This window comes from Salvia splendens, chromosome 17, assembly GCF_004379255.2.
Source record: "Salvia splendens isolate huo1 chromosome 17, SspV2, whole genome shotgun sequence".
Taxonomy (NCBI): Eukaryota; Viridiplantae; Streptophyta; class Magnoliopsida; order Lamiales; family Lamiaceae; genus Salvia; species Salvia splendens.
The window spans coordinates 27,085,869-27,104,309 of record NC_056048.1 but is presented as its reverse complement, the minus strand read 5'-3'; the positions used below and the strand labels follow the sequence as shown (position 1 = coordinate 27,104,309).

Genomic DNA, 18,441 nt, shown 5'->3' with positions numbered 1-18,441 from the left:
ACCAGAATATGACATTATAGTGTGGTGGTATATATGTACGCATGTGGCGCAACGATATTATTGTGTCCCTTCCCTTGGATTTGGTCGAAACGAGATTCATTGGCTCATTATATACATTTAATTAACACATATACGTAAGTTTGTTTAAAAAAGAAATATTATTCCACGTTGATTGTTATAATTATTCATTAGTAACAAAAGATTATATTTTTTTATAGAAAGAAGAAAAGAATCTTCGCCCCCAAAGATCTTCCACTTCCAGATTCTTCTGTAGAGAGGGACCACCACCTTTGCCCCTTTGATTATTGAGAGGCTATACACATTCGATAATGATTTTTGTTGACACACACACACTATTTACATCTTAATTTTTTCTTTTAATTTTGATCTCCAACGCATTTCACATTTTATTCAGATTTAATTGAGTCAAATTTAGTGGCATCTCTAAATTGACGGTCAGAAACCAATGGTTTTATAATCGGAATCGAAACTATTGGTTCATGGTATAAAATTGGAATGATATATTCTTTCACAGGCTAATTATGGGTCAAAGACTATTCACTAGTAATTGACTCATAATTTTCCCCCTTTTTTGTTACTTATTCATGCCATCCCTTCTATTATTAAGAGGTCTTACTAATTACATTCTTTCTTTTTTGGTGGAGTATAATTTACTGTTATGTATATTTATATATATTAGTAATTAAATTAATGTGCGAAGTCACTCATAAAATTGTAGGTTAATATTCGCCTTGAATGGAATTTGTGAAAAAGATTTAGAAGAAATTAAGAAAAATGGTAGAATATCAAGGTTAAATTAGAAGGTATTCATAGGATGAGATTAGATAATTTTAATTTTTCTTAAATAGTCAACTGACCGTTCGACAACGATAAAAAACCAAAATCACCAATATTTTTTTAAAAAAAAGCGGCCAATAATTAGACGCCACGCGATTGGTCTAAAAGAGCGAATGCTCTTCACACACAAGCATTCGGGACAAGGGACGAAATGACCCGCATCGCGAGCCAGCTCACGTAGGTCATGTTGCGGGTTCCCCAAGTGGCGATGCGCTCCAATAGAATCGGAAAAAAAAATATCTTGGTAGTGAGAGAAGGAAAAAAAAAGTGGATGAAAAGGTTGGGTGGTAGAAGAGAACAAGGGAGGTGAAAACAAAGAAGCACATCAAATCATACAACTTTTGGGACTTTGATTCTCTCTCTTGATTTATTAATTAAGAGGTCCACCATGAATGGGACTGAACTTCCATGCTTTCATATTCGGAGGCGATGATGTGTGGTGGTGGTTGTGGTGCCTTTCCTTCAATTCGGTTGTCACATTCCACCTTTACATATTTACATATTGTGGTGCATTTCCTTCACCTATCACATTCCACCTTTTTATCTTTTTTCCCTTATATTCCAATTTAGAGAACCCCATATTTGTTGGGTCTCATCTCATCCCAATATATGTTTTTTTTTTTTATTTTATTTCGTGTGACTTTTTGTTGACATGAATTCATTGAGAAGGACCCGAGGAGAGTGAGAATTTAAATAAGCTAATAGTAATAGACTAATAGTACTCCTATTACTCTTTCTTTATAGTTCAAAGGAAAATAGGAAGATAGTAGTGAATGACAGAAAAGTGGTTAAATTGTTATTAGTAAAAATGAGATCTACTTTACTATAAAGAGAGAAACTTGTGAAAAATAGATAGAAACTAATAATGGTGGACGATCTAAAATGGAAAAATAAGATAATTTTCTCATGGACACAAGGTTTTATCAGCATTGAGTGAGGAGGAATTGAAGTAATGGGTAATGATGTTTTTATTTTAAAATATGAGTCACTTTGAATGATGTTCATGTTATATATTTATGAATTTCGATTGATGGGAAAACTGATTCAAGCAGATTTGAAATTACGAAAACTTCCACCACAAATAAGTGTTCCAAAGTTTCTAATGTAGAGTGAAATTGTTCACTCTACCTATTTATGAATTTCAATCGTCGAAGATACTACTTTGAATATGGAGCAAGTTAAATTTACAAAGATGTTTTTTCCTAGTTAAGTGTCAAGGGCATCACTATAGGTGCGGCGCGCCGGCTGCCCCCATGCCGCTGTCGCCCCGCCAAACTATAGTGCGGGCAGCGTCCACCCAGAGGCGGACACAATTTTTGGGGCGGAAGGCCCTCCGGCGAGAAGAGTGCGAGGACGCTTCGCGCCGATAGGCGCGCCGACCTATAGCGCGGCGCGGCGGATTGGGGCGGACGAATTTTTTTTTGGTTTTTTTATAAATTCAATTTAATTTTCCTATAAATACACCCCATTTCCTTCATTATTTTCACACCATTCCAACTCTTCACTCATACTCTCTCTCACTAAAACTTGTGGATTCAATTGGTATTAAAAATGGACGATTTGTGGAATGACGCGTAGAATTCTCTGATTCGAGAGGTGCAGAACCAAGCCGACGAGGAGGATGCGGCGCGCACGGCGGAATTGGCGGAGGCAACGATCCCTCGTGCGATTGCTCGTCGTCGGACCATCCAACGAGACCATAGCGGAGCGCACCAGCGTCTATTGGCGGACTACTTTGTGGATAACCCTAGTTATCCACCTGAGATTTTCCGTCGGCGATTCAGAATGTCGCAACGACTCTTCAACCATATAGCGACGAATTTGGCGGAGCGGTACCGGTGCTTCACCCTCCGGAGTGATTGCACTGGCCGGATCGGGCTGTCTACTTTTCAGAAATGCACCGCTGCAATTAGACAACTTGCCTACGCCGGACCGGCTGATATGTTCGACGAATACCTACAGATGGGTGAGACAACTAGCCGATACAGATGGGTGTACCACGTAGTAATGAATATTTGCTCCAACGTTTCACTGATATGCGCAGGAGCACAACACATACCACACTCCAGGCCGATTTGATTGAAGAAGTTTGGGCACGTAGGGGAGGTGGCACAGCTTGAAGAACATTGTGATTTTCTATTGATTAAATTTCCGTTGTATAATTTTTCCATTACTTTAATACGACGAAAATTTAGTGTTTAATTTTAATTTATTTAACTATATCCATTTTTTTTCTAATTACGTATAGTCCGGTAATTTTAATTATAATTGAACTAAAATAAATGAAAAATGAAATAAAATGAAAAGTGGCTAAAAAAGTATCTACTATAGCTGCGGACACTTTTTTTTGTGGTCGCCGATAAATAAACTGGGGCTGTGAAAAAAAATGGCGGGGCTATTGGAAGTGTCCGTCTTACCGTGGATGCCGCCGAGAATTTCTATTGCAAGTGGGAATTGTCCGCTTTTTCTACTTAACAATTTCAACCGCAGGAGATACCGATTCAAAGATATAGTACAATAGTAAATTTAAAAGTACCAAAGCTTTTTCCGGGTTGTAAAATGATGTTACATTTGTTCCACATTTTAAAATTTTTAATAAAATAATTAAAGATGACAAAATACATTGCAAAATGTATACTCAACATCTATTTGATGACCCCACAATCACCATGCACAAACAAAAACTCCAAGTCTCCTCACCACCAACACCAACACCAACACCAACACCAACACCAACAGTCACACACACTACTACTTCCTTCTCCACACCCCATTAAATAATTCAAAAGCCTAAATCCCCAAAAAAAGCCCCTTCTCAACTTCTCATGCCTTAAAATTCCATTTTATTTATCACACACACATTAATACACACCTCCATATATATATATATATATATATATATATATCGAAAGCAACACTCCCTCAGTATTATATAATATTCCATTTATTTAATAAATATTACTTCTTCCATTATTTTATTCGCTCTTTTTCTTCTCAGAAACAAACAAACAAACACACACTTGCTATTCTTCCCATGCCGACGCCCGTCGCCGCCGCCCGCCAATGCCTCACGCAGGAATCAGCGGCCGTTCTCGACGAGGCCGTGGCCGTCGCGCGCCGCCGCGGCCATGCTCAGACGACCTCTCTCCACATGGTCTCCTCGCTCCTGTCACTCCCGAATTCGTCCCTCCGCGAAGCTTGTGGCAGGACTCGCAGCAATGCTTACTCTACGCGAGTTCAATTCAAGGCGCTGGAGCTTTCATTGAGCGTGTCGCTGGATCGATTGCCGTCGTCTCAGGCGGGGAAGGGCGAGGAGCGGGAGCCGCCGGTTGCGAACTCGCTCATGGCGGCGATCAAGCGATCGCAGGCGAATCAGCGGCGGCAGCCGGAGAATTTCAGCTTCTACCAGCAGCAGCAGCAGCAGTACTCGTCGTTCTCGTCGGTTCCGGTGGTGAAGGTGGAGCTGCGGAATCTGATCGTTTCGATTCTAGACGATCCGCTTGTGAGCAGAGTGTTTGGAGAGGCGGGGTTCCGGAGCTGCGACATCAAATTGGCGACGCTGCGGCCGGGGATTGGGGGTTTCCACTCGTCGCAGGTGTATGGTTGTGCCTCGAGGTACAAGCGGCCGGGTGCGCCTGTGTTTTTGTGCAATTTGAATGGGGAGGGCAATTTGGGGAATTTGAATGGGGGGAGGGGTTTTAGCTTTCCGTTTATGGGGTGTTTCGCGGGAGACGACAGCTGTAGGAGGATAGGTGAGGTTATGGCGAGGGACAGGAAGAGATGCCCGCTTTTGTTGGGGATTTCTGCAGGAGATGCTCTGGCAGCTTTTTTGGAAACCGTGCGAAGCGGCGGCGGCGGCGCGTTGCCGGAAGGGATGAGTGGGCTGCGCGTGGAGCGCGTGAGGGATGAGATTTCGAGGTATTTGAGGTGTGATTGCGACGAGGAGGTGTTGGGGTTGAGGCTGAAGGAAGTGGAGAGGATGGCGGAGGGCGGAGGGAGCGGTGGCATAGTGGTGGATTTCGGGGATTTGGGGAATTTGGTGGGGGAGGGCGTGGGTGCGGAGAGGTTGAAATTTGTGGTGGGGAATTTGGGGAAATTGGTGGTTAGTGGTGGTGGGAGAATTGGGAAGGTGTGGCTGATTGGAATGGCGGCGACGTATGAGGTGTATTTTAAGATTTTGAACAGGTTTCCCTCCATTGAAGAGGATTGGGAGCTCGGTGTTTTGCCTATTACTTCCTTCAAGTTCGCCATGGGAGGCTCCTACCCTCGGTCCAGGTCACTTCCCTTTCTGCTTCTTATTCAATTTCAGTTTTAAATTTGATTTTAATACAAAAGGGTTGAGAATTCTTTGAATTGATGTTAATTGTATTCAATTTTTGGATTTTAGTAGTTAATGCTGCAAAATTTTAGGCAGACTGCTAATGTGTTGAGCTATAAAGACAGAAGTGACAAGAAAGCTGGGAATCTAATTCAAATTCTTGGTGTCAATGGTGGAAAGAATAGTTTTTTAAACAAAAATTGCTCTCTCTTTGCAGTGAATTTGGGGTAGTGCTGATTGTTGGTAGAAAATTACTTGGTTATGGGTTTCGTTTCGTCTGAAACTTGGCCATTAAATGGCGTAGGAAGATGGGAATTCTAGTATTTAGTCTTCTTCTTACTTACTAACAATGATTAAGAAAGAAAAAATAGTGGAAAGTAGAATTTTCTTTGACGCAATTCCTTCCTCGAAGAAAACTAAAGGCATAGCGACAAATATAGGACTACTGTTATGTTGAGTGGCACACATCTTTCAATTGCCAATCATTCTTTACTGTACTCCTCTCTGTTCAATTCATTTGAACCTTTGCATCTAATCATAGTTTAAGAGATTCCCTTTTGAGGTCGAATCCGAATATCGAATAATCAGAAGAAATGGAAGTAGGCTCATAGTCTTTGTAAGAGAGGTCTAGGGATCAAAGTCCACCGTTTAGAAAAAAGTTGATAAAAAGAGTTTTCTTGATTAGATTAGATAAGCTATTTGTTGAACTGAATCCAAGAAAATATGGTGATTAACTGGTGTGATGATCCTTGTGTGTTTTAGCATCTTTATTTGTTAGAATTTGCAGAATATGTCTAGAGATTCTGTATAAACAGGATGAATGGCTTTTATGAACAGCTTGATGGAGTCTTTTGTTCCGTTGGGCGGGTTCTTCTCAATGCCACCAGAGACGAAGAGCCCCTTGAGCAACGGGTGCCAACATGTGGCTCGTTGCCAGCTATGCAACGATAAGTACGAACAAGAAGTGGCCTCATTATCAAACAGTGCCTCTCCACCTTCTGAGAACCATCAATCTAGTGGTTCCATAAAGGTATGTTGCTATGGAATACTACTACAATCTTAAAAAAAACAAAAAACTCACTCAACCAATGATGTGAATCAATCCCCTAATATATGTAATAAACAAGTCATAGCAACTTGATTTTCGATATTTCCAGTGCAGGGCACAGATGATAGAGTGTTATTGAACGCCAAAATCGAGGGGCTGCAGAAGAAATGGGACGCCATCTGCCAGCAACACCATATGGGACGAGGTCACGCTCACCAGTCGAGCAATCAAGTCCCGCGTGTTCTTGGATTCCAAGTCAGGAGAGGGAATGAAGGTAGCGACAACGAGTCGTCAAACAGCCAAGGTAACAAGAATCAAGAATCGTCAACCCTGTCCACTCACCTACAAAAGAGCTCCTCTTTCAAAGAACTCACCTCAAAATCTGGTGAAATACCTCCAAAGTTCAAATCTCCACATCTTGATCCTTCAACCGCCAGCGCAGATGATGATCGTACCTCTCCATCTTCAGTTACCTCAGTCACTACTGATCTAGGGTTGGCCATAGCGGATGCATTCACCCCCACCATCTCAAACTGTCAATCTGATATAGTGAAAGATCCCAAGCTGCTCTACAGAGCTCTCCTTGAAAGAGTCAGTCATCAAGAAGAGGCAGTTAGATCCATAGTCGAAGCTCTAACGCGAGGAACTGGTCGTGGGAATGTCTGGATCAACATGAGGGGAGCTGATGGATTGAGCAAGAAGAAGCTGGGTCTGGCGATAGCGGAGGTAATGTACAGAAGCAGAGAAAGCCTAATCTATGTGGACTTAAGTTTCCAAGAAGAGATGAGTCAAGTAGATGTTTTGTTCAATGCCCAAATCAGTAACAAATATGAGCTAACAATGAGAGGTACTGTCGTCGATTACTTGGTCGAGAAGCTGAGCAAGAAGCCGGTTGTTGTCTTCCTCGACAATGTCGACAAAGCTGATCCCGTGGTCCAGAATACCCTGCTGCAGGCTGCCAAGACCGGCCGGTTCACGGACTGGTGCGGGCGAGAAGTGAGCGTCAGCAATTGCGTATTTCTCGGAGCCACGAGGCTGTTCTCAGAAGGAAACATGTGCGAAGACGAGGAAGATGTGGCGAGCGTGAGGGGAAGTGCGCTGCAGATAGTGGTGAGATTCGATCTGAGCGATGATCCCACCGCGAATAAAAGGAAGTTGGTCGGGCAGGAAAGGAGTAGCATCATCACCAGCAACAGCAGCAACAGCCATGAAACAGGGAAACGTGCACACAAGGCGTTGAAGTCCTATCTAGACTTGAACCTCCCAGCCGAAGGGAGTGAGATATGCAACACGATGGGATCGGAGTCCGAATCCAGCTCCGAGAACTCAAACTCGAACTCGTGGCAGGAGGAGATGGACAGGGAAGTGGACGAAACAGTGGTGTTCAAGCAGTTCGATTTCTCCACACTGGAGAAGAAGGTGTTCGAGAGCATGGCAGGGTGCCTGCGCGACGTGGTGGGGTGCGAATGCGCGGTGGAGATAGAGGGGAAGGCGATGCGGCAGATTGTGGGGGCTGCATACTTGTATGGGGGAAAGATAGTGGAGGATTGGATTGGGAGTGTTGTGAGGGAGGGATTTGTGGGAGCCATGGGGAAGTATAGCCTGAGTAGCCGGTCGATCGTTCGAGTCGACGTTGTCGGGGAGGAGCAGCGGCAAGGGCTGCTTCCGGCCAGAGTTGCAGTCAAGTAGATTTAGATTGTTGATGAAGTAGATGTGTATTTTGTAGTTGAAGATGTGGATTTGCAGGTGATTAAGCAGTTGTGGTATTCTAGCTAGGTATATATATATATAATATATAATTATATATAAATGTAGTATGTGTTGGTGATCCATCCCTAGCTATTGCAGATGGATGTAATTTTATTGTAAGAAGAAATATAGTAGATAAATGAGTAAGAAAGGTGTCAAAAAAATAAACTTGTTGCTACAAATTTAGACAAATTTCTTAGCTTTCAAGTTCTGTCTAGCCCAAAAAAGTCTGAATTGGGCCCAAAATATCAATTGATACAAAACCAATCAATGCAAGAGCATGGCCCAACCTAAAGCAAATAAATAAATTCGAATTTTATAAATCCAATCAGCTTCGTGATATCCAAATATCCAAAAAAATTAGTTTTTTATAAATAAGTTCTATCCCTAATAATAATAATTATTAGGTGAGAAATATTTCGATAAAACATTTTTTAATATGATACTTATTTAAATAAAGTTCATATACATTAAATACAATTCAGATTTTTTTTATTAAAAAACAATTCGGACAGAACAAAAACCAGAATATTGAATAAAACGAAATCTGATCTGAAAATTCAAAAAATCCAAATCGAATTTAGTACTATCTACTTATAATAAGGTAGTATACTTTTGTAAGACGACATCACAATTATCACATGAGATTTTCTACATATAACATATTATTTGTTGGTCATAATAGGATGTTTGTAGCTAAACAGATAAGAATAACATTAGAAGATAGAAAGCATTTTAAAAATTGATAACGTGTGCCACTTAAAAATATTAAAAACGTGGGACAATATGAATATAGTGTGCAATGACGTGTAAGCGTGTGCAATCAATGAAGAATTATTGGGTTTGTTCCCCAAATCAAACTCACACATAAATAAGTTTACTAATTTTCTAATGTTTAGGTTCGTATAAGTTTAAAGCTAGATTGGGATTTATATTCATTTGAAATTTATTAATCAGCAATTTGATTTTGGGGTTAATTAATTCATAATAACGGTCTATAATTTTTTGGAATTTCATTTAAGATAAAAAAAAAGTATTTGTGTTCATTATGGAGTAAAAGATCGTGGAACATAAAATTCTTCCAACTTATTAATGTGTAATGATATTTGAATTTGATAGGTATTTATGAAATTCGAACTCATTATTACAAATTATATCAGTGTACATGTCACTCTCCATAAATTGTGACTCATTCTATTATTTTTATGGACAAATCATAAACATATGACCACAGTATTATGCACTTTACTATATATGCATCTATATATTTTAATTAAATGCATAAATAAACCTTTTTTTTCAAATAAACTAGTTTTTTGTTGTAAAAAATTTGGTCACATAGATTTGTTGATTAAGAAACTCACATAATCTTACAACTATTCTTTCTCAATTATTGCTATATTATTCGGTTTTCCGTTATTTTCTTGTCATTTGCTTGAAGTGTGGATGAATTCCACCATAAAATTGCAAGCTATTGCAATACCACAAGTCCACAATTGGTTGTAAATTTGATTTATTTTGTTTCTTAGTTTTAACTTTTAAGTGATGATTATGGTTTTATGATAGAGTAAAATTTAATTTTAAAGGTTCTTAAGACATTGTACTATAAAAGTTATTCTAGTACTACTAATTTAGGTAGTAATCAGATTGAAATAAAAAATATTACCAAATGGAGTTTAATTATAAATTTATCCAATTGCTATATTCTTCTTTTTTTGTTTTTCTACTCTTTTGTTCAATATTTGCGTGTTAATTCTTAAAGATGAGTTTTTATATCATAAGATTATTGTTTAAAATATGGTTTTTCCATTTTGAGAACTGTGAGTTGAGATGTGTCTATAACTGATGGAAAAAGAATTCCAATAATAGAATAATTTTGAGAAACCTAATTTGTAAATCTAGTATATTTATACTATCATACTATGAAATATAGCAACTAATAACTATCTCTGTCCACCTCATCTTAAAAGTTCATATATTACCAATATTACCAATTTCTTCGACAAGAAAACGTGTAGGAAAATGGGGCATTTTTTTCCAAGAAAACAACGGCACTTCGATTTCTAAGAGCATCTCCAATGATCGGCTAGCGGACCGACTAGCCGATTCCTGGCGCTGGCCGGTTGCTAGCCAAACCATTGTAGGCGGCGAGCGGCAAAACGGCTAGCCGATCGGCGAGCTCTAGCCGATTCGCGGGCTCTAGCCGATCCGCTAGCCGCCATTGTAGGCCCGGAATCGGCTAGCCGATTTTTTTTAATTATGTAATTTTTTTAGAATTTACTTTTTTTAAATTTAAATAAAATTATTGCATTTTTCCGTATCTGTGTCGTAAATTTAATTCCGTATTTGCGTGATTGTAATTTTAATTTTGTAGTTTCGTAATTCGTGTGTAGAAGAGGGGTTTTTTTTAATTATGTAATTTTTTTATAATTTACTTTTTTTAATTTAAATAAAATTATTGCATTTTCCCATATCTGTGTCGTAAATTTAATTCCGTATTTGTGTGATTGTAATTTTTAATTTTGTAATTCCGTAATTCGTTGTGGAAGAGAGGTTTTTATAATTATGTAATTTTTTTATAATTTAGTTTTTTTAATTTAAATAAAATTAGTACATTTTCCCGTAGCTGTGTCGTAAATTTAATTCTGTATTTGCGTGATTGTAATTTTTAATTTTGTAATTCCATAATTCGTGTGTGGAAGAGGTTTTTTTTAAAATTATGTAATTTCTTTATAATTTACTTTTTTAATTTAAATAAAATTATTGCATTTTCCGTATATTTTTCGTAAATTTAATTCTGTATTTGCGTGATTGTAATTTTTAATATTGTAATTCCGTAATTCGTGTGTGGAAGAGGGGTTTTTTTGATTATGTAATTTTTTAATAATTTACTTTTTTTAATTTAAATAAAATTATTGCATTTTCCCGTATCTGTGTCGTAAATTTAATTCCGTATTTGCGTGATTGTAATTTTTAATTTTGTAATTCCGTAATTCGTGTGTGGAAGAGGGGTATTTTTTAATTATGTAATTTTTTAATGAACTTTTTTTAATTTAAATGAAATTATTGAATTTTCCCGTATATGTGTAGTAAATTTAATTCCGTATTTTGTGTGATTGTTAATTATTTATTTTTAATAATTTTGTTTATTGTGGCTGGGCTATGGCTGGGCTATTGCTTGTCCTGATGATGTGACATGAGGAGTTTTAGTGCTGATGATGTGGCAGGAGGAGTTTGTGGCTAGGCTATGGCTGGGCTATTCTTATTGGAGATGCTCTAAATGGATAACGCTAAATACCCCATTGGCCTACTTAGATTTTAGAGTTAAAAACTTTCTTTTTGGATATCTTTCGTACTCCATCCGTCTATGATTTAAAGAGCTCTTTTGTCATTTTAGTTTGTCCATGATTTATAATACCATTTATTTTATTCCACTTTTAGTATGCGGATCTCACATCCCACCAACCTTTTACACTCACAATTCAATATAAAACTAATACTTTAAATGAGTCTCACATTCCACTCACTTTCTCTTTTTACTTTTCTTCACAAAGTCAAACAAATTCTTAAAACTCATGCCGAGTCAAAATGGCTCTTTAAATGGTGGACGGAGGGAGTATTTAATTTTATAGATGATTAATAAATTAAACAACACTATGGCCATATTTGGTTGCCAGGATTCTGTCTGGGAAAGTAATCTGATTCCTTAAATTTTAAATTCCTGTGTTTGTTTCCGGTTTTAATCAAACTGACAAAAGTAATCAAAATCCTAAAACAAGGAAAGTTAGTACAACTTTCCAGGATTCTAAATCCTAACTTTTCTTAGGTATTCTTTTTCCCAGTTTTAGGATTCTTACATATTTAATGCAATATAGTACAGTTTATTATTATTATTATTATTATTATTATTATTATTATTATTATTATTATTATTATTATTATTATTATTATTATTATTATTATTATTATTATTATTATTATTATTATTATTATCATCATCATTATTGTTATTATTTATTACAATGTTTTAAAAATAATTTAAAAGTATAAACCATACTTAATTTCAGGATAATAAATAACTATAATTCAAACTATCATAATTATAACTATATTGTTAATATTTATTTTTATTTTTATTATTATCATAATAATAATAATAATAATTTATTAAATAATTAAATATAATTATAATTATATAATAATATAATAATTATTAATTTATAAATTAGTAATTAACAATAAATTGTAGTGAAATTTTAAATTATAAAATTTATTCAATTAAAATTAAGTAAATATAATAATAATAATAATAATAATAATAATAATAATAATAATAATAATAATAACAATAATCTTATTTATTATTATATTCTTATATATTATGATGTATAATCCATATTTAAACTATCCATCGTAATAATAAATAAAATAATATAATTATTATCATTTGCAATTAATAATTTATTAAATAATATGTATTATTATTTTTTATAAATAAAAATGATAAGTATATTTTTAGTTTAGTGTTTAAATCAAATATATACTTTCAAATCTTGATATTTTCCAAACACGGGAAAGTAAAGATATTAGAAATCATATTCCCGGGATTCATTTTCCCAGGAATCATTTTTCTTGTCAACTTTACTTTCCCGCCAACCAAACGTGGCCTATATGAAATTTCGTGCAGAAAAAACTTTCGCTTTAAATAAAACAGAGATGGTATAATTTTTATAAAAGTGCATTACATGATTTTTTCAACAAGATGAAATATAATTATGCATTTATTCATGTGATCATAGTGACTCAAATGCTCAGTACATTTATCAAAGAAAAAATGTCTTATTAACTAATTTATGTATTATTATCATGAATACATATGATGTCTAGACTAAACTATTATAAAATTTATATAAATTTCATATCGCTTACTTGTTGCAAGTACAATGTTACATAAATTTTATATAATTCTTAATCAGTTATCTGTTTACTATATATATTCTTATCAGATGGGATGATGAATAATGTCAGTATGACAGTATGTGTGATATTCATTTATTTTTATTTGTTGTTTAATTTTATAATAGTTTTTAATAGAAGATTGCTTTTATCTATGTTGATTTTTGTTGCTTTATTGACGTTGATATCGTATAGAACTGATTTCATTTGCAAACATTTTTTTTATCCAAAACAATATAAGATAATTGACCATTGGAACTTTACTAGCAAGTCGGCCTTATACTTAGTATAGAAGTTAATAAAACACTCAAATCACGTAAGTCATAACTTATTATACAAACTTCAAATTTACGATCTAAGATATGCAAAATTTTATGTGCATTTATCCTTTTCTCGTAAAAATATATACATGCATTCATATTTGCTACTCCATGAACATTGGAGACAAAATGTTTTTTCGGCATGATTTTTTATTCTTTAGATTTCTATAACTTGTTTTTTTTTTCAATAAACTTAAAAAGTGCATACTCAATTTATAAAGAACTAATTATAAAGTTAATTGAGTAATTATACTCCAATCTCTTTGTATTGTTCGAGAAAAGTAGTAAGACACTTCAAATATGAAATCAATATCTTATTTTTATAATTTATTACAGCTATTTTAAAGCCCATAAACGCACAAAGACAGATTTTTACACACAATAGGCAATTGGCTTCTAGATAAAGTTGTAAAAACAATAAAAATTGACAACAATGATTAAAAAGAGAGCGTGTAGCAACGCGCCACAGCAGGAATTTTCAAAGCAGGTGAACCCCACACGTGAACGGGAAAAAAGCGCGCTCATGTGGGCCCCCATTTGCATCTGCATTTGCATTTCACCTGAATCTGCATTTGCATTTTGAACTTGTGAAAAAAGACACACAAGTAGTGTGGGAGTGTGGACTTTTGACCCCTTCTTTTGAAGTTTGACTTTTTGACCAATTTTGGAAAAAAATTCCATTTTTCTTTAGGAGGGAACATTTTTTTTGTCCACAGACTTTATCAAAATATCATTTTAGGTTCGTGAACTTTGAAAATATCATTTGAGATCCGTCAACTATGAGTTAATATCATTCGAAGTATTTTTTTTACTATTTCAAAGTTTTTATGAATGAAAATACCCTTAATATCTTGAAGGATATAGTATATTTTTAATTAATTTATTGCATACTCATATTTTTTAACAAATTTTCTAAATATAATTTGACCTTCAATATTATCACTTAATTTTGTGACATGCAAGAAATGTTCCTTATTCAACTTTTTATAATTAAAGAATTTCAAAATATTTTAAAGATATGTATACTCGTAAAACTAATGTCACCGTCAATAGACGATACTTGAATATTAATATATTATTTAAAAATAATATAAATATATCAGTATTCAAGTATCGTCTATTGACTGGGACATTAATTTTACGAGTATACATATCTTAAAAATATTTTAAAATTCTTTAATTATAAAAAGTTGAATAAGGAACATTTCTTGCATGTCACTAAATTAAGTGATAATATTGAAGGTTAAATTATATTTAGAAATTCATAAAAAATATATAGTAAAGATATTCTTAAAAAAATATGAGTATATGATAGGTTTATTAAAAATATATTTCCTTTAAGGTATTGGAGGTATTTTTGTCCAGAAAAACTTGAAAATAGTAAAAATATACCTAGAATAATATTAACTCATAATTAACGGACTTAAAATGATATTTTTAAAGTTCATGAACCTACAAAGTTCGTTGAAAAAAAAGATGTTCCCCTTTCTGTAATTATATTTCACACACTCCCTCCCAATAATAGAGATGATTGAAGCAAGAAGAAAAGTCACACTTTCCTCCTCCTTTCCTTCCTGCTCAGTCACCAAGTGTGAATTCTTCTTCCCTATATATATATACACATAATCTCACTCCAAAGTCATCATCCTTCAACTCAATAATTCCTTCAATTTTTCCTTATAGACTTATCCTTTCACTACTCAATCAAGGTATGCTTCTTTTCTTGTGCAAGACTCAATTTTTTCCCTCTTTTAATATCACACACTCCATAGATTTTTTACTCATAAATGGAGTATAAAAATCATTATTTCCTGTTATTAATGTTTGAATGATAGTTAATTGATCATTAATTTCTAATTTCCCTTATTTCTCTCTCAATTTAGGGTTTATTGATGTGCGGTGGTTCGAAGAGTAATCTCTACCCCTTCAATATGGACACGAATTCAGGATTTGGAAGTGAAATTCAGCAAAAAAGCTGCTCAAAACTGCTTGAATTAGCCGCCATGGATGATTTAGCTGGTTTGATTCATGAAATTGAGGAAAAAAGTGTTGATGTAAACGAGAGCAGGTTTTGGTATGGAAGAAGCTTCGGCTCGAAGAAGATGGGGTTTGAGGAGAGAACTCCGATCATGATTGCTTCACTCTATGGAAGCACGGAGATTCTCAGCTATCTAATTGAGAATTGCAAAGCCGATGTTAACAAAGCCTGCGGCTCCGACGGCGCCACCGCGCTCCACTGCGCCGCCGCGGGCGGCGCCTGGTCCTCCGTCGAGATCGTGGAGCTCCTGATCTCCGCCTCCGCTGACATCAACGCTGTTGATGCGATCGGGAGAAGAGCCGGCGAATTGATCGCTCCGTGTGTGAAATCCTCGATCGGATCGAGGAGGAGGCGGCTGGAGACTCTGCTGAACGGATTCGCCGCGGAGGAGGAGCGGATCTGTGAAGAGGCGCCGGAGAAGAAGGAATATCCGATCGATGTGCCGTTGCCGGATATAAACAACGGCGTGTACGGCAGCGATGAATTCAGGATGTACAGTTTCAAGGTGAAGCCGTGCTCGAGGGCTTACTCGCACGACTGGACCGAGTGCCCCTTCGTCCACCCGGGCGAGAACGCGCGCCGCCGCGACCCGAGGAAGCACGCCTACACGTGCGTGCCATGCCCCGACTTCAAGAAGGGCGCGTGCGGGAAGGGCGACGCCTGCGAGTACGCGCACGGGGTGTTCGAGTCGTGGCTGCACCCCGCGCAGTACCGGACCCGCCTCTGCAAGGACGAGACCGGCTGCGCGAGGAAGGTCTGCTTCTTCGCGCACCGGACGGACGAGCTCCGCCCGCTGTACGCGTCGACGGGCTCGGCCATGCCCTCGCCGAAGTCCTTCTCTGCGGCGTCGTTGGATGTGGCGGCGGCGATCAGCCCGCTGTCGCTCGGGTCGCCAGCACTGACGCCGCCGTCGTCCCCGATGTGGCAGAGCAAGGGGAGCCTCACGGCTCCTCTCGCTCTGCAACTCCCCAGCAGCCGGCTCAGAACCTCGTCAGCTGCTGGGGATTTGAACCCTACGAATCTGGATGATCTATTCCAGATTCACTTACAAGGAATGTCTCCGTCGCCGAAAGTTAACGGCTTCGGCCATCTGCGCGCGAGCTACCCTTCGAACAACGCAGGAGCCGCCGCATACGGGTTCGAGTCGGCGGCCGCCGCCGTGATGAATTCAAGGTCGAGCGCGTTCTCGAAGCGGAGCCAGAGTTTCGGGTTCCGCCAATCGAACTCGAGCGGAGTGACGCCACCGCCTCCATCGAAGTTATCGAAATGGGGGTCGGGCGCTGGGAATGTAGACTGGGGGTTCAACGGCGAGGACGCAAGCAAGCTGAGGAAGTCGGCTTCTTTCGGGATTCGCAGCGCGGGAGCAGCGAATCCAAGCCTGGAGGAGCCGGAGTGGGTGAACGCGCTGGTGAGGGATGTACCTCAGCGGCGCGGTGGGCTCGAGCCGATGCCCCATTGGATTGATCAGATGTATGTGGAGCAGGAGCAGATGGTGGCTTGAGCCTTGAGTTGTGTGTGTGAGTGAGATTCAAGTGACATTCTTTGGGAATCTTATTATTGTTAGATTGTGTAGAGTGAAAGGTAGTATAACATAACGTCACAATATGTTGATCTTGATTATATGTTGATCAAGATTTAGTTGGAAAGGATTAGGATTGAGATATCTGTATTTTTTAATTTATTCCACACAAGTGTTCTTCACTTGTCTTATGTAATTTCTTGATATCCATGAGATAATTAATGAAAGGAAGCCAAGAAATTTCATTTCTAATGTATCTAGTTATTCAGAAAATGAAATTCATGGGATTAGATATAGTCAAGAAGGTTGTGTAAATGAATAGCCGGAAAATAATGAAAATTAACCGTAACCATATATGGATAGGGACGGAGTTGCTGCATTGTGGAGTCAGCGACAACTCTCTAAATGCAGAGTTTTTCTGCTCTTATGGGCAAGTGGTGGGACCCATTTAATCCACCATTGATGTGTGGAAAAGTGGAAAACATTGGTAGTTGACAGAGCTTGGCAGCAAACTTGCAATTAATTGTGATGATAAAATCTTCAAACGAAAATTCATAGCTACTACTGTTTATTGACTTTTCTAGCCAACATATTAATTTGATTTAAATTTTATGTTTTTTCTTGGTATACTAATTTTTGAAAGTATACCTTTACCAAGATACAATAGTGGAAGTCATTCACTCATGTCACAATTTTTTGTTCATATAAATAGTGGATGTCACTCTCTCATGCCACAAAATTAAGTACTATGCAAAAGCAATCACACACTAAACAATTAATTTAGGTGGTATTGTGGAATTAAATGGGATGTGAATCAAAGAGCTAATAAAAGTGGGCAACACCATAGATATTCATCATTCGTCACCACCAAAACCTACTTTCCTAAACCACTTTATCATAAATTCACCATAACCATGTGCTTATGCACGCCTAAATTTTTCTTTGACTAACATAGATTTCCCCTTTATGTGCTAACTTTTTACCCTAAAACCTACTAACATGTTTTTAGTTTTAAAAAATAACTACTAACATGAAGGCATGTCAGTCTTGTCGGATTCAAGAAGCGAAACTTGTGGGATCATACACAGTGAAGAATGTTGTCGTCGATGTAAAAATGAATAGAGATTGTGAGATGGCCGCCGCAAACATTGGATGAAAGACGGAAAAATATAAATGAGCCTATATACTAAAAGAAAGAGAATGTGCTTTTGTATTATGAAAATCAAACACTTTAAAGTTCGAATTTAATGGAATTTTTCTACTTCAGCAACAATAGAATCGATTAGTGAATGTGTCCCAATTTGACTAGTGAATGAAAAGGTTCTTCCCCCGATAAAATAAATATTATTATTCGCTAGATAACAAAAATCCAACCCAAAGCCAACTTCTAATTAATTACTTACAATCGTTGTTGTTTATTTGCTTTAATTTGAATATTTGATAGCCGCCCTATAACAACTTTATTCCCTCCTCTCCACCACTTACAAATATTAATGGATTATCCCTTTCACCTTCATTTTTACGTATCTTATGTTAAACTTTGTTTTGCGAATAGCATTATCGTTGAATTTATATTACTGTCATTTATTTTATTTAATTATAGTACATTAAAATCTATGACCGATGTTATTCATT

The 18,441-nt window shown here is 36.9% G+C and overlaps 2 protein-coding genes across 2 annotated transcripts; both read left to right on the top strand.

Moving 5' to 3' along the window:
* Positions 1 to 3,611: 3,611 nt before the first annotated feature.
* LOC121774700 (protein SMAX1-LIKE 6-like) lies at positions 3,612 to 8,056 on the top strand. The gene is made up of 3 exons (XM_042171573.1): positions 3,612 to 5,133; positions 6,014 to 6,206; positions 6,339 to 8,056. Exons 1-3 carry the CDS (start codon positions 3,893 to 3,895, stop codon positions 7,911 to 7,913), a joined length of 3,009 nt encoding a protein of 1,002 aa, XP_042027507.1. The 5' UTR covers positions 3,612 to 3,892; the 3' UTR covers positions 7,914 to 8,056.
* Positions 8,057 to 14,797: 6,741 nt separating this feature from the next.
* Positions 14,798 to 17,058, top strand: LOC121775185 (zinc finger CCCH domain-containing protein 47-like). The gene is made up of 2 exons (XM_042172216.1): positions 14,798 to 14,958; positions 15,133 to 17,058. The coding sequence occupies exon 2, from the start codon at positions 15,142 to 15,144 to the stop codon at positions 16,786 to 16,788; it is 1,647 nt and encodes a 548-aa protein (XP_042028150.1). The 5' UTR covers positions 14,798 to 14,958; positions 15,133 to 15,141; the 3' UTR covers positions 16,789 to 17,058.
* Positions 17,059 to 18,441: the final 1,383 nt, after the last annotated feature.

Bases quoted from the DNA above. Each gene is read 5' to 3' on its own strand.
- LOC121774700 (XM_042171573.1), top strand. From the start codon at position 3,893: ATGCCGACGCCCGTCGCCGCCGCCCGCCAATGCCTCACGCAGGAATCA. The intron at 5,134-6,013 runs GTCACTTCCCTT...TTTTATGAACAG, and splicing joins GGCTCCTACCCTCGGTCCAG to CTTGATGGAGTCTTTTGTTC. The intron at 6,207-6,338 runs GTATGTTGCTAT...TTTCCAGTGCAG, and splicing joins AATCTAGTGGTTCCATAAAG to GGCACAGATGATAGAGTGTT.
- LOC121775185 (XM_042172216.1), top strand. From the start codon at position 15,142: ATGTGCGGTGGTTCGAAGAGTAATCTCTACCCCTTCAATATGGACACG.